This window comes from Jatropha curcas, chromosome 8, assembly GCF_041381405.1.
Source record: "Jatropha curcas cultivar XTBG-Jc1 chromosome 8, XTBG_Jcur_1.0, whole genome shotgun sequence".
NCBI classification, from domain to species: domain Eukaryota; kingdom Viridiplantae; phylum Streptophyta; class Magnoliopsida; order Malpighiales; family Euphorbiaceae; genus Jatropha; species Jatropha curcas.
In genome coordinates this window covers 6,887,407-6,902,926 of record NC_143158.1, presented here as the reverse complement: position 1 = coordinate 6,902,926, position 15,520 = coordinate 6,887,407, and the positions used below count along the sequence as shown (strand labels likewise).

General features: G+C 31.4%; 2 protein-coding genes and 1 long non-coding RNA gene across 3 annotated transcripts; 2 read left to right on the top strand and 1 right to left on the bottom strand.

The window, feature by feature from the left end:
* Nucleotides 1-386: 386 nt before the first annotated feature.
* Nucleotides 387-3,705, bottom strand: LOC149494102 (uncharacterized). Its single transcript, XM_089724573.1, has 4 exons — nt 3,445-3,705; nt 1,745-1,788; nt 1,212-1,512; nt 387-1,023 (listed from the first exon to the last, which is right to left on the bottom strand). Exons 1-4 carry the CDS (start codon nt 3,509-3,511, stop codon nt 719-721), a joined length of 717 nt encoding a protein of 238 aa, XP_089580699.1. The 5' UTR covers nt 3,512-3,705; the 3' UTR covers nt 387-718.
* A 6,331-nt stretch (nt 3,706-10,036) lies between these two features.
* LOC105641261 (pyrophosphate-energized vacuolar membrane proton pump) lies at nt 10,037-15,503 on the top strand. The gene is made up of 8 exons (XM_089724634.1): nt 10,037-10,543; nt 12,143-12,717; nt 12,812-13,191; nt 13,277-13,363; nt 13,482-13,812; nt 14,314-14,724; nt 14,882-14,941; nt 15,043-15,503. Exons 1-8 carry the CDS (start codon nt 10,282-10,284, stop codon nt 15,247-15,249), a joined length of 2,313 nt encoding a protein of 770 aa, XP_089580760.1. The 5' UTR covers nt 10,037-10,281; the 3' UTR covers nt 15,250-15,503.
* Nucleotides 10,550-11,836, top strand: LOC149494101 (uncharacterized). Its single transcript, XR_016321990.1, has 2 exons — nt 10,550-11,056; nt 11,190-11,836. It is a non-coding gene; the product is annotated as an uncharacterized LOC149494101 (long non-coding RNA).
* Nucleotides 15,504-15,520: the final 17 nt, after the last annotated feature.

Genomic DNA, 15,520 nt, shown 5'->3' with positions numbered 1-15,520 from the left:
AAATCAAATATATTCACAAAAATTCAATCATAATTCTACATTTTTTTCATTTTATTTTAGTAAAGGACATAATTATTATTGAAATGTGAAATACATGATCATTATGGGTTCTATGTAAAACTCAGGAGGTCACAAGGATAATTGCCAAAAATATATGATTAAATTTATACATTAGGTCTTATATTATATTTCACAAGATTGAAAACATATGAATGATGAATATTTTCAAATTTCATACCAAACATGAGAATTTAAAATTCTAAACAAATTTTGTTAACCAAAACAAATTTATTTATAGCATGTCTTAAAATTAGCAGGTTGGATTCTTGTTGATCTTTGGTTGAATTTGTTTTGACATTTTCACCTGTGCGCAAGGGAGAAAGATATTGTGAAACGTGAACTCCACAACTAAAGATTGGATCATTACTAGTAATATTACAATAAAGGTGTTACGTAATTATTATAGCTATAGCATTCACTTGACAAAAACCATGATGCTTCCTACCAGAGCTAATACAGAAAGAAGCTACTAATGTAGAAAGAGCTCCTTTGATATTCTTGGCAGCAATTAGACTAGCAACATTATGCCACTCATGGTCTTCTCCGGCCGGTCTCCCTAGACTAAATCAACCACCTATGCTTCTGTCCAAGTTTACCATGTAATTATTTTTAGTTCTCCTGGATAGTCAGTATCATGTTAGTAAAGTCAATATGTATATTACTCCTGTCCTTTTGAAGCATCCTCCTGAGAGATCAAATCTGAGCACAATGGACAAGTCGGATCGCATCTATCTTCAAGGCTTGTTCTCTGCTCCAAACAGTCTGCATGATAAACATGACCACAGACTAGAACTGCCACAATGGAGCATTCGACAGAAGAGAGCGTGTCTCCAAGAAAATATGGCTTCCGCCTTAACAGCTTCTGACAGATCCCACATATCATCTTCACTGCATCAGATGTATCTGTTACCAAAGAACTAAGCTTAATTCTGTCTGGTCTGCCAAATGCTTTTTCCCTGTTCTCTAAGAAAGAGAGAAAGTTTTAAGTCAGTGTAAGCAAATGTAAAAAGCTAATACCATAAAAAGTTATTCAACCCATTGATGCACGATATGCATGATTAAGCATAATTAAATTAAAAATGTGACCAAAGGTAAACTTAATGGGAAAAAATGGCCTAGGTATGCAACATTGCCAAACATAGACATGTCACCTGTATGGTGTCCAAACTCTGAACCAGACTGGCTGGTCAACTTGAAAGGAATTCTCTCATCACGCAAGGGGGCAATCTTTCCATGAGAAGTTGATGTGTTGGCATGATTCCCTGAATTCCTCCGAGAGTAATGATGACCATAGTGATGGCGTGATCGTTTCAAGAATATCGAACGGCCAACATTGTAATGCTGATGTGCAAGAGAAGAGTGCACATTCAACAGCTTCACACTACTATCTGTGACATCCATCCCAGGTGAAAGAGGCTTTAATTCACTAGAGTTGAGTAAATGAGAAGATTTCTGCAATAAGAAAAAACACAAACGATTACATTCATTGATGAAGCACATGAAAGTGAGATTCCTATGTTAACAATTCGAATCCACATAGTTTTGAATTTTCAACTTTTCCTTCTCATTATCAACCAAAAGTTTTGTGTAGAGATCATTCTACACTACAAGAACTATGAAAAGATAACGAACAGTATATGCAAGAAATTCTCATTTTTTCAAATTTGATAAGCACAAAACTAACCTCACTGGATAATAATTCTGCTCTGGAAGAGCACGGCATATTATCTGCAGCATTCAAATATAAACACGGTGAGTATTTACATGCCAATTATTAATAAAGAATTGACATAACAAAGTTTATATTTTAATTCACAGTGACTTCAGATGCAAAATTGTAGAGTTCTTCTCAAGACCAGGAAAAACATCCAACCACATAGTAAGGAGCATAAACATCGGATTTACAAGCAGGCAAGACAAACTTAACCACTATAAAATTAAAGAAAGGAGGCAAATATCACTGAAGGATCAAACATTGCTCAAGCAGGTATGCAAAATTGAGGTTAGTGTACTTGATCAAAGAGGCCATAGAACCTGAAGGAGAGGAATGAAAAGCCTAGTCTATAAGAATGACCAAAAAGCATAATAACTTCAAAAGCTGTAAGCTTAATGATGAGTGCAAAAGATAATTCGCAATCCGTGATTCCTGGAAAACCTAAAAAAAAGGGTGAAATAGGGCAAAGATTCTTGTTAACTATTGCGAAATTCAGTTATGGTACACTATTAAATAGCTCACAGAAAGAATCCCTGTCCAAATCAATAAAGTAACACTAAGGTTGAAATCAAAAAAGCTTGCATAATCAAATTGCAACTCTGAGGAATTACATAATCCAAACTTCTATGGAAAAATTTTAGACCTACAAGGTGGTTCAACTAGACTAGAATGGGAATGGCAATAGTTTAGAGGATCCTTATATTATCAAGGAACATAGACAATGCAATCACTTTTAGAATGATATCAAAACATCTAAAACGCAAAATGATGATTGATGAACCACAAACAATATTAAAGCCAGGGCCAGACTCAACAAAGTGTTAAAAGTACAAACTCAAAGCATACATCACATTCATTATTTTATTACATTGCTTAAATAGTATTCATTTTCGTTGGCATTTCCCATTTCTTTCTTATTTTTTGGTACTTTTTCTTTCCCTTTTAACTTTGATCAATTCATTTGACCATTTTACTTCAATTCCACAATAAGCCACTTCAAGACCAAATTACTCGCATTACATCTCCAGAATTCAAATCAAAACTGAAATCATTATCTGCTACGATTTTCATATCATTATTTTTGCAAAAAACAAAAACAAGTTATCAAATCTTGTTAAAGAAAAAAGGGCTGAAGTAGCTATGATCATCAATCCGGGACAATTTAAACCAAAGCAAAAAACAAACTAAGCATTAAATATTGACCAGCTAACGATTAAGCAAAACCTAAAGCATCAAATCTTAATCAGCTAACAATTAAACAAAACCTAAAGCATCAAATCTTGATCAGCTGACAATTAAACGAGAAAAAAAAAAAAAAAAAAAAAAAAAAAAAAAAAAAAAGAAGCAAAACCTAACTCCTCATCTTGTCCGTCAAAAGAAGATTAAAGAGGTAAAAGAAAAACCAAGTCTTTCTGGCTCGTCTTATATTTTACCAAATTCCCACAAAATATAAAAGCTAACCCACCTCAACTAAAATCAAGAATCTTTCAAGAATTGCTTAACTTAAAGATTATTTAACTCTCCAATCAAATGCCACCATCAACGCAAAATCAAAAGCAAAAATTCACATTCCCTTTATTTCCATGCCACTTTCCACCATTATCTCAAAAACCAAACACATGAAAAGAGGATTGGTAATCAAGAAAATAAATAAATTAAAGAAACTGTACCCGAAGAAGAAGGGTTTTGGTTGGCGTTGTTGTCAGTAGAAGGAGAAGTTCGCTTTCTTTTCCCCATAATAAATAAGAACGTTGATATTTTTATGATGTTAAAAAAAGATTGGTGTAATGTTTAATGGCCAAGAATTGATTAAGAATCGTAGGGTTTTAGTTTCTTTATAGCTTTTTAGGTTTTGAGAGAGAGAGGAGCGAAGGTTAATAAGCTAGGAAGGAAAGGCTCTGTTGTGGATATGCTAGCGGTGTTTAAGCAGTTGAGGGAAACGGGCAAGGTGGTCTTTAGTGAACGTGTACGGTAATCACCCACACGCGCGCACGCACTCACAAACCGAAGAGTTTCGGTTTCTGGTGAAAAATGACAACATACGAAAAAGTCGGTCATAGACACAGAGATACAAACACTTTTGTTTTCTTTTGTTCTTTTTTTACTCGTAAATTTTTATTTGTACGTCGAATTAATTTAAAATTTATTTTAAAATTAATTTAAGAAATAAATTTAAAGTTATGATTACTTTATAATTGTTTTTATAAATTATTTTATATATTTAAATAACCATAATTATTAAAAAATTAAAAATATAATTATTTTATTCTATTTTACTTTTTTCTCATTTTTTTATAACAGGATTAAACATTATTTTATATTTTCATTTTATAAGTTTCAATTATTTAAAAAATAAAATTTAAAGTGAATTATTTCTGTCGAACATAAAAACTAAGCGTAAATCATTTATACTGCATTAAATGATAAACATAAACAAATTTGTAAATGAATTAAAACGTGAAATAATATTACATCATACGTATAAATTAACGACTCCAATAACTTATTATATTAGGAAAACTCAATAAATTTGGCAGTTATAATAAATATTATGCTAGCACGCTAAAGTGGTAATTGCATACATAGTCTGATAATAAATTTAGGTTTGAATCTCTCTTTTAATATTCAGTACTAAATTATGATTAGTGGTTTTGATTCCAAACTACAACCGAACCGTGCACTTATTGAAACTAAAACCGCAGTCTTAATTTAAAATTGGCGATTCCGATTTAAAACCAATGGTTCTAGTTTAAAACCGTAAAAAACATGTTCTTAAAAAAACTCTCAATTTTTTTATTTATTATAATTTACTAAAGTAACTTTTAAGAATTTTTATTAAATTTATTTAGTTTTTTCCATAGTAATATTTAATATTATTATTTATTAAAGCAACACATATAAAAACAGCATTGTAAAAAGTTTGAAATATATTATTTAATTTTAGTTCCAACCAGAATAAAATCAAACCGACGATTTCAAAATTGTCTAAAAACCGTTTAATTTTTTTTATAATTGGAATCGACGATTTTAAAATTGAAATCAACAATTCTTGAACTGTAGTTATGGAATAGCAAAATTCCCCTTCAATTCTTTTTTTTTTTTTTTTAATTTTGCCTTGTAAAAAGGTGAATTATTTTTATGATTTGGCTTCTCTAATTTTTGAAAAATCTTTTTACCCTTAATTTTAGAGTCTAGCCCCGAAATTATTTAATGTTAAATTATTTATCTCTATAATTAGAGTTTTTTTTATTTCATCTTTCATAAGGTTTTAATATTTGAATTTATTTGAGGTTTCACACTAGATAAGAGTTTAATATTTGAATTTATTTGGCTAGAAAATTCAAATCTTAATTTGTAAATATAAATTTTATATACAACAATGTGATTTATTTCTCTGTTAATGCTATTGACGTATAGTAAGTAACATTTATCTATATACATCATATACAATAAATTTTTAAAAATATAACATTTATCTATATACATCAGAAAAATTAATTTTATCATTCAAATTAAATATAGAATCAATATCACTACAAAGACTTTGTATCTTTTATTAATATAATCTTCAAACATAAAGATGTAATATCATATCTTTAATTTTGTTATTCGAAATAGTAAATTCTATGTTTGGTTTAATTATTTATAATATTTATAGATTTTAATGAAATTATATTTCTAAAACAAGATAAAGTTACTTTTACATATCTAATCATTGTATGATTTATTTCATTAAAATAAATTGATTTTCAATCACCTACTAATGCATCAAAATAAATCATTATTATTATTTTTTTTTTGAAAGGAATCATTAAATTCTATTCAACTGGCTACATTTTTGCAATTACTAACATTTTCCAATGATCAGTCGTATAATGACTAGTGATGATTTTTATTTTCTAAATATCACATAATAGACAAATTTAATTTTACATTAAAGCACATAACTTATTTCAAAAAAATTTTACAAATATCATATATACATCAAGCTAAATTTTATGGAATCGCCTTATCAAAAACATAAATACCAAATTATCTTATGTATATATGTGTACATTTTTAAGAAATCATGTAGTAATCTATTTGGTCTTTTTCACTTATGTGAGGAGTGAGATGTTTCAAGTTCGAGTTCACCACAGTTGTTTTTATCAATTTGGTGAGTCAAGGAGAGCACTACCCTTGTCGTGTAACCCGTAGTGTTATTTCAGTTCATAAAAACCTCCAATTGATTATATATATATATTATTGAATAAATACGGGCTAAATGCACAAATACATCTCTGTATTCTATAAAAAACATTTATTAGTAATATTAAAGTTTTAAACATGAAAAAACATCTAGAGATAGGATAGCTCAAAGGTAGAGGTAATATTTGATGTTGATTTATTTGGGTTTGGGTCGATCAATGCTAAAATGTTAATACTAACATGTTAGACAGCTAGCTTGCCACCCTTATATACTCTCTGTGGATTTAATTTTTAGTCGATACGGGATTATTACCAAAATCCATGGTATAACATTATAAAAAAAAATCACAGTAATTCAATTAAATTATTCAATTCATTTTTTTAGTAGGTTTTAACTCCATAGTGAAAGAAATACTTTTTATAATTTACATGGGCATGCCAAGCTAAATGGCATGAATCCAATTCAACATCTGTAATGCAATCTTATCCCAAAAAGCACCCCACTTTTATCACTTTAATTTGATACTTTTCACCTGCTTTGATTCTCATTCTTTTCTTCTTTTTTCACAAGAAAATGTTTGATTATCCAATTAAGTTACAACAAATTGGCTCCTAATTGCATTTAGGTACACCAAGTTCAATATGAGGAATCAAGTTACCCAATTTTGTATTCAACAATTAGTTGGTTTCAAAAAGATGTATTCTATGAGATGAAAAAAAGATCTATCATAGAAAATTAGGTAACTCATGTCCAATGAATGGAGGAGAGACATGGAATTAGGTAGTAGGAGGGTTCAATCAAAGAACCAGAATTTGCAATTCTAATAAGGGTATAATTGATATTTTGAATTGTTAAAAAATACAGCATACTAAGTACGAACTGTGGCTCAGTTGGCAACTCAGACTAGACATGTGGAAAGAGCTCTCGAGTTCACTAAACGCATCTGCAGAGAGAGATGAGGAGCATTAACTGCAACTAATTCTCGAACGCCGTCTTTGATAATGTGATAATAGATAATTTTTTTTTTTACCTTTATAATAAGTATATTGATAATGTTCATGAGTGAAAGCGAATAATACATTTGAATCAAAAGAAAACTATAATTGGTCATTGAATCTCTTATGTCTTTTATGTGTGTTGACCTTTAATTTCAAAAGCTCAATTTTAGATAAATTATACATTATTAATAAATTCATGATACAAATGAATTTTTTTTAAGAATTTTGTGAATATATTAATTACAATTAGTATTTTTATTTATTTTTTATTTATTTATAAAAAGTTAAATGACAGTGTTTTTTTAAAAAGAATTAATAGCCCTCCATATAAAAAAGAGACGAGCTCACATATTAATTTTACAATACTGCGAATGTGTAATACAAGAATAAAATTAATAATATTAGAAATCAACATTTTCTGCTAGACCATTTGATTTAATGTTGACTTTTTCTTTATTATTATTTTTATATATTTTTCTTAAATTGGCTGCTTTACAGTTAGAAAATTACTTAGTTTGATATTTAAATTCTGTTTATGAAAATCCAATTGTGGGTTATCACATATTATTGTCAACCTTTCACAAACATGTTCTACACAAATTGGAATTTATCGTGAAATCCATGCCACGTGATATTTTGTACAGATTAAATCTCAGTGGTTGAAACGATTTCAAATTAGATTGATACATATTCTCAATAAAATTCAATCATACTATTAATTTCAGAAATAATTACTATTTTACTCTTATATTTTATTATAATTTTATGAATAATTACTATTTTACTCTTATATTTTATTATAAGGAACTGTTTTATCATTGTATTTTCAAAAATAAATGATTTTGTCCATAATATTTGATTCTGTATAATAACTTTATCCTTTAATTTATTTTTGTACTTTTTCATTAAAATTTTAAAAATAATTATGATTTTTTCCTTATATTTTATTAAAGTTAACTAATTTGTCATTCTGATTTTAAAAATAAACTATTTTAGTCTGAAAAATACAAAAACAAAATAAATAATTTCAACAAAATAGTAATTACTCTAGAGTTATTTAAAGAAAAAGTGCAAAAAATAGATAGAAAGATATATAGTTAAACCGAATTAAATATTAAAATAAAGTAATTTATTTTTAAAAATACAGCAAAATAATAATTAACCTTTAACTTTAACCAAAGGTTTGGTCCCAGTTCCATTTTTATAACAACGGATATTGCAACCAATGGAACCCATTTGGACATGGAAGGAGTAAAATGTCGGTCTCCAAGAAAAACAACATTGTAGATTGGGTTGCAGGTCCATTATTATGGGAGCAACGCTCGTAGGCTGTTAGGCTATTGTCGATTTTGGGTGAATGGTCCAGATCTTCCCACTCGGATGATTTGTGGGTCCACCCTAACAACTCATGATTAGGTTCATCATGTGGCCAAAGAAAATGAAATTCCATCAATTAAATTAAATTTAAAAAAGAGTAAAAAATTAAAAGAGATAGAGAAGAAGAAATAAAGTAGTAAAAGAGAAAAAGTCAGATTCCGGCAACGAATGCGTCTAATTTACGCTCTCTACTTCCCTGTTTGAAAGTTATCCGAATATAATTGCCACCTCATCATCATCATCCTCAAAGTTCAATTCCCATTATATAATTTTACCCTATCCGAAAAAATAATTTCACAAAGTAAATGACGAAAATACCTTTCCATATCATAAAGAAAAAGCCAATATTACTATTATTATTATTAACTTGCATAAATTACGCGATTAAAATTAAAATAAAAGAATTTGAGGAAAATTCAAATTTATTTTTACTTTCCAAAACATAATAGATATTATCATCCGGCATCATAGTAATAGTGATGTTAATTCGGTAGTTAAATAGTGATGACGTCAGCTGCACGTGGCAAAATCCTAGAATATAATGGTGCCAACTCAGCAAACAATAGACATTTATTATTTGTAATTAATTCAAATTGGATGTTAATATTGTTAATTAATTTATAACATTAGAAAAAGGATGTAGATTTGGTTTTCACACCTTGTGTTGTATCCATAGCCCACGTGCTTTTTTTTTTTTTTATCATTCAATATATATTTTTTTAACCCTCCATCCTATTTTTTATTTAATATTGAAATATTCAAATAGGTGTAACCATACCATACCATATTATAAGACTCCCTGTGAATTTCCATTTTTTAATTAAACAATTTTAATTTTAATAAAACAATGTCACACTCATTAGTCATAGTTATGAATTTGAGTTCTCCCCCTAATTTTTTTATTTATATTAGTGATATTAGATATTATGCTTTACCTTTAAAATAAAGTATTTAAATTATAATTAAAAAATCATAATAAGAAACAATATCATGGTAATGGGTTAGGAGGACACACACAACCTTTATTAACCATTTTGAGGGCATGTCAATTTGTTGAGTTAGATTATTTCTTTAGCTTTATCTCATGAGGTGGTATACATATAAGGATAATAAAAATGTGGAGACACATGTTAGTACTTTAAAAATATTAATTATAAAGTATAATTTCACTCAACTAATTTAATTTGTCTTCATACCCATTATAGCTTAGATTTTCAATTTTTGAAAATAAAAATTCTATACAATATACATATATATATCCTTTTGACCACATCATAATATGATGGTAGGCAAATTGGGCTCGACTTGATCTCAATATGAGTTTGAAAAAGCAAACTCAGCCGCTTGAATTTAAATTATATGCTCAATTTATTAAAATTATATTCATGTGTTGACTCGTTTTTTTTTTATCTTAACTTGTTTAGACACTTTTTTTTTTTTTTTTTAATTTACTCACGTTAGTGACTCGTTTACACTTTTTTTTTTTTGGAAATTAAGAGTAATAGTAGAATATTAATTACTAAAATTAAACCTCATGGGTTGTTTTCTTAAGATTAGATGATTTTCGAAGGATAAGAAAATGAAATTACGGATATTAGACATTTTTCTACAAAAAAACAAAACACAACCATTTTAGATCTGGCACCATAAGATTGCTTTTCTTCTGTTTCTCTTTCTCTCACCTCACGCACGTTAAACAAACCACACCTTAAGCCCCACATACATACACATACATATACTGTTCTCTCTCTATATATTTAACCGTTCCTTCCGCTCTACCCAACCAACAATCCCTCACTCTTCGTTTCATTTCTTTTCAGAGCCCACGCTCTCTCTTTTCTGCTTCACTCTGTTTTGCTCTGTTTTTTTTTTTTTTTTTTTTTTTTTTTAAATCTTTTATTTTTGGGTTCTTGTTTCTCCATCAAGTTGTTTGATAGATAATTATGGGTGGGACAATTTTGCCAGATCTTGGAACGGAGATTCTGATTCCGATATGTGCAATTATCGGGATTGGGTTCTCACTGATTCAGTGGTTGCTAGTATCTAAAGTGAAGCTGGTTCCCGGTGGCGGCAGTGGCGGCAGAGATGCGGCTGCGGGGAATAAAAAGAATGGGTATTCTGATTATCTTATTGAAGAAGAAGAGGGTCTTAATGACCATAACACTGTTCTTAAATGCGCCGAAATTCAAAGCGCTATCTCTGAAGGTAAATGATACATTTCAATGCATCTATAGTTCTCTATGTTTGAATTTTCATTTTTTTTCTTCTAATAATTATATTGATATGCATGCACGCATTTATCAACGCATGGTTATGTTTACTTGCATACAAGTATATATATGGGTGTGCTTTTCTTTTTTTAAAGACTAGATCTTTGCTTGATGTGGGGTTTTGCTGCTTTGGTTTGGATGTTTAGTGTGTTCTATTGATAAAGGTTTGCGTGTTCTTTTTTTCTTTTTTGGTTGTGGGGTTGACGGGAAACCCATAAAGGCAACTGTAGCTCGTTTGTCTTTTTTTTTTTTTTTTTTTTTTTTGAAATCATGGAAATAGCGATGGCGTCTCCGTTTATATATGTTTTTCTTAGCTTGTGTCTATAAATAAGTGAATTTGTTGTCAAATTGGTTTTCAATTATGTGTATCTGTTGTTGTTGTCGTTCCGAGCTCTTCTTGTTAAAGTTACTACTACAATTGGAGTGTGTGCTTAAACAATTTCAGAAAGTAATTTTGGATCCTGCGTGTCCTGATTATTTTATTTTGTAATTTATTTATTTATTTATTTATTTTTTGAGATTTGTAATATAATTGAAATATGAGAAGTTCTTTTGTTGTTTTATGCTTATGTTTATTTTAGTGAAAGCACATGGATATGAGTAGTGAAGTAAAAAGCTTTGGACGTTTTGTCATAATTGGAATCGTTATTGTGATGTTCCCTGCCCTGGTAATCTATGCTCCAAGTTTTCATGTGCTGTCAACACTATATATCTACTAGCTGTTAAAGTTTATGTCTTTATAGCTTTGTTAAAATCGTGCTAGATCTGGTCACTGCTTCCCTCTCCTGGGATCTGATGAGTTCCCAAACAATATTACAGATGTCAGATTTCAGCTTTTGAAGCCAATTCTTTTGACCTTAAACAATCTAGAATAGGGATTGTTGATTGACTCAAATTCTGGCTGATAGAATCTACCTGAAAATGTTTTTGGTGGCTAAATTTCCTCTTTATGATGTTTGTAGTTTGCACTTTACAGTGTGAAGATTTATCACATATACCATTTTTTTTTCAGGTGAAAGAAAAAAAAGAAAGAGGAACTTTCAGTTTATAATTAAGATATGATATGAAATAAGATATTTAGATAATCCGTTTTCTTAATTTGTATTTAATAAATATCTTTTCTGGACCATACATGATTAGTTAAGGGTCCTTTTAATTTGCCTTCATATTTGTGTTTCAATGATAACTCATGTACAAATATATAATGAACAAAGATAATATTTTATAATTAGGAATATTTAGTTTAAAAGTTCACATTAGTAATTTTTTTGTTAAATATAAATTTTACAAATAAATTTTTTGCTCCATATAATACATAACGGGAATGTAATTTACATACTACCTTGTTTCTGAAAAGTGGAATGTAATTTGTATTGAATAATTGACTTGTTATTCTTTCCTTGTTGATACCTTTTTCCAATTAGATGGTATATATCATTTCATATGCTCATCTTGTGTTGTGTCAATAATGTTCAATAAATATTATTGATGAGGCACCTTTGTTATTTGGTAATATAGTTTTTTGATTTCACAGGAGCAACCTCCTTCCTTTTTACTGAATATCAGTATGTTGGAATTTTCATGGTTGCTTTTGCAATCCTTATTTTCCTATTTCTTGGCTCTGTTGAGGGATTCAGCACCAAGAGTCAGCCTTGCACCTATAACCCATTGAAGCTGTGCAAGCCTGCTCTTGCCACTGCTGCCTTTAGCACTGTATCCTTCTTGCTTGGTGCTGTCACTTCTGTGGTTTCTGGTTTCCTTGGGATGAAAATTGCTACTTATGCAAATGCTAGAACCACCCTTGAGGCAAGGAAAGGAGTTGGGAAGGCTTTTATCACTGCATTTCGATCTGGTGCTGTCATGGGCTTTCTCCTTGCTGCAAATGGTCTTTTGGTGCTTTTCATTGCCATCAACCTCTTTAAGCTGTACTATGGCGACGACTGGGCTGGCCTTTTCGAGGCTATAACTGGTTATGGTCTTGGAGGATCTTCCATGGCCCTCTTTGGCAGAGTTGGGGGAGGCATCTACACCAAAGCTGCTGATGTTGGTGCTGATCTTGTTGGCAAGGTGGAAAGGAACATCCCTGAGGATGACCCTCGGAATCCAGCTGTAAGGAACTTCCCCTGTTTGGAAATGATTTTGTATCTTGAGAAATGAATTTATTTCTGGTTGGAGGCTGTCTGTAATTGTTCTTTGTTTTCAGGTGATTGCTGACAATGTTGGTGATAATGTTGGGGATATAGCTGGTATGGGATCTGACCTTTTTGGCTCGTATGCAGAGTCTTCTTGTGCTGCCCTAGTTGTTGCTTCCATTTCCTCTTTTGGAATTAATCACGAGTTGACTCCAATGCTATATCCTCTTATCATCAGTTCTGTGGGTATCCTTGTCTGCTTGCTGACTACTTTATTTGCAACTGATTTCTTTGAGATCAAGGCTGTAAAGGAAATTGAGCCAGCTTTGAAGAAGCAGCTCATTATTTCGACTGTTCTAATGACTCTTGGAATTGCCGCTGTTAGTTGGATTGCTCTTCCATCTTCTTTCACCATCTTCAATTTTGGGACCCAGAAAGATGTAAAGAACTGGTAAGGTCTTTCATATTTTTTCTGTTTAATTAGGTTGCACTTTCTAGCATAATTTGCTAATATTGTCATTGAATTCTATTTGCAGGCAACTTTTCTTGTGTGTTGCTGTTGGTCTCTGGGCTGGGCTTATTATTGGTTTTGTAACTGAGTATTACACCAGCAATGCATACAGGTTAGCTTCGGAACTAATATTTCTTTTTATTTTTTTCTTCATTATATTTTTTTTGAAATATTGATATAAATTAATTTAACTATTAATTTAATTATCTCTTTTTGCAATATATTTGCAGTCCTGTGCAAGATGTTGCTGATTCCTGTCGAACTGGAGCTGCCACTAATGTTATTTTTGGCCTTGCATTGGGATATAAATCTGTCATCATTCCTATTTTTGCCATTGCAGTTAGCATTTTTGTCAGTTTCACCTTTGCTGCTATGTATGGTATTGCAGTAGCTGCCCTTGGAATGCTGAGCACCATTGCCACTGGATTGGCAATTGATGCTTATGGTCCCATTAGTGATAATGCTGGAGGGATTGCTGAGATGGCTGGAATGAGCCACAGAATCCGAGAGAGGACTGATGCCCTCGATGCTGCAGGAAACACCACTGCTGCTATTGGGAAGGTTTGCTAATTTCTTTGACTTGAGCCTTAGCTACTTCCTTTGCACTTGTTAATATCTGCATCTTTGCAATATCTTTGCTACTTTTACTTATGATGTCAAAATGCAAATCTTGTGCTATATCTGTATTGATGTCTTAGTGAGTAGGTTCTCCAAACTTTCAATTGAACCATGATTCAATGGACACACGACTAAGAAAATGGATTTTCTTTATGGGAAAATGAATGATAATGGGTTTTCGTTATATTTTCAGTTTATTATTGCACCAGTTAGAAATTGATTTCCTTTTTCCAAATGAATCATTCAGAATGAGAATAATTAATAACATTCTATGTATAACTTTGCTTTTCACACATATATCGCTTATCTAGAGGTCGATCCTTTTGGTAGTTTGGTAATCTGGTTGAGAAGTTGCGTAGTTTCTAATATTTTTGCACTGATGCATGAAACGTTTTACCTAAAGCTTTCTTAACTGTAATATATCTTTTCTGCTACCCTTTCCAGGGTTTTGCCATTGGTTCTGCAGCTCTCGTGTCTCTTGCTCTTTTTGGTGCCTTTGTTAGTCGTGCAGCAATTTCAACAGTAGATGTGTTGACACCAAAAGTATTTATTGGATTGATCGTGGGTGCTATGCTTCCTTACTGGTTTTCTGCCATGACGATGAAGAGTGTGGGAAGTGCAGCTCTAAAGATGGTTGAGGAAGTTCGCAGGCAATTCAACACCATCCCTGGTCTGATGGAGGGCACTGCCAAGCCTGATTATGCTACCTGTGTTAAGATTTCCACTGATGCTTCCATCAAAGAAATGATCCCACCTGGTGCACTCGTTATGCTCACCCCCCTTATTGTTGGAATACTTTTCGGTGTCGAAACTCTGTCTGGTGTTCTAGCAGGATCACTTGTATCTGGTGTACAGGTATGTCAGGGCAGTTGCCTGACATTAATTGGCATGTAATAGCAGTATAGTGGCCATCGCAACAGCATCTTCTATATTAACTTCTGGACTTTAGGGTGTTGCTATATCCTGACCATCTATATCCTGACCATTTTTTTCTGTTCTCTGTATACTACAGATTGCCATCTCTGCATCTAACACTGGTGGCGCCTGGGACAATGCCAAGAAGTACATTGAGGTGGATATCTGATGGATTTTTTTTCTTCTTCATTTTGAATATGTTTCTTAAATTCATAGTTTATGATATGGAATTCATCGAGTTTTCTTGTCGGGTGATAGGCTGGTGCCTCTGAGCATGCAAGAACTCTTGGTCCTAAAGGCTCAGATCCACACAAAGCAGCTGTTATTGGGGATACCATTGGAGACCCATTGAAGGATACATCTGGACCATCACTAAACATCCTTATCAAACTTATGGCAGTTGAATCGCTTGTTTTCGCTCCATTCTTTGCTACACATGGAGGCCTGCTTTTCAAGATATTATAAAGATATGGACTATGAGACAAGCAAGACAAAAAGGGTCCGCCATTTCTGATAGTTTCTGGTTCGTTATATATCCTTGTTATAATTTGGCAATCAAAGAATATGTAGTTCATAGTTCATGTTGACTCTTGAATTTTGTCTGTCATGTTGTTGAATGGTGGGGAAAATTTTCCCCTTTTAGAGGATTTTGATGTCAATGAGGATCCATCGTAATGGTGATAAATGGTGAAGAAGTGCAGTATTGCTTTTTCTAGAAAGTACCAGTTAATCTTTT

Bases quoted from the DNA above. Each gene is read 5' to 3' on its own strand.
- LOC149494102 (XM_089724573.1), bottom strand. From the start codon at position 3,511: ATGGGGAAAAGAAAGCGAACTTCTCCTTCTACTGACAACAACGCCAAC. The intron at 1,513-1,744 runs GTTAGTTTTGTG...TTCTTATTGCAG, and splicing joins CAGAATTATTATCCAGTGAG to AAATCTTCTCATTTACTCAA. The intron at 1,024-1,211 runs GTGACATGTCTA...TCTCTTTCTTAG, and splicing joins AGAGTTTGGACACCATACAG to AGAACAGGGAAAAAGCATTT.
- LOC105641261 (XM_089724634.1), top strand. From the start codon at position 10,282: ATGGGTGGGACAATTTTGCCAGATCTTGGAACGGAGATTCTGATTCCG. The intron at 13,364-13,481 runs GTTAGCTTCGGA...ATATATTTGCAG, and splicing joins TACACCAGCAATGCATACAG to TCCTGTGCAAGATGTTGCTG. The intron at 14,942-15,042 runs GTGGATATCTGA...GTCGGGTGATAG, and splicing joins ATGCCAAGAAGTACATTGAG to GCTGGTGCCTCTGAGCATGC.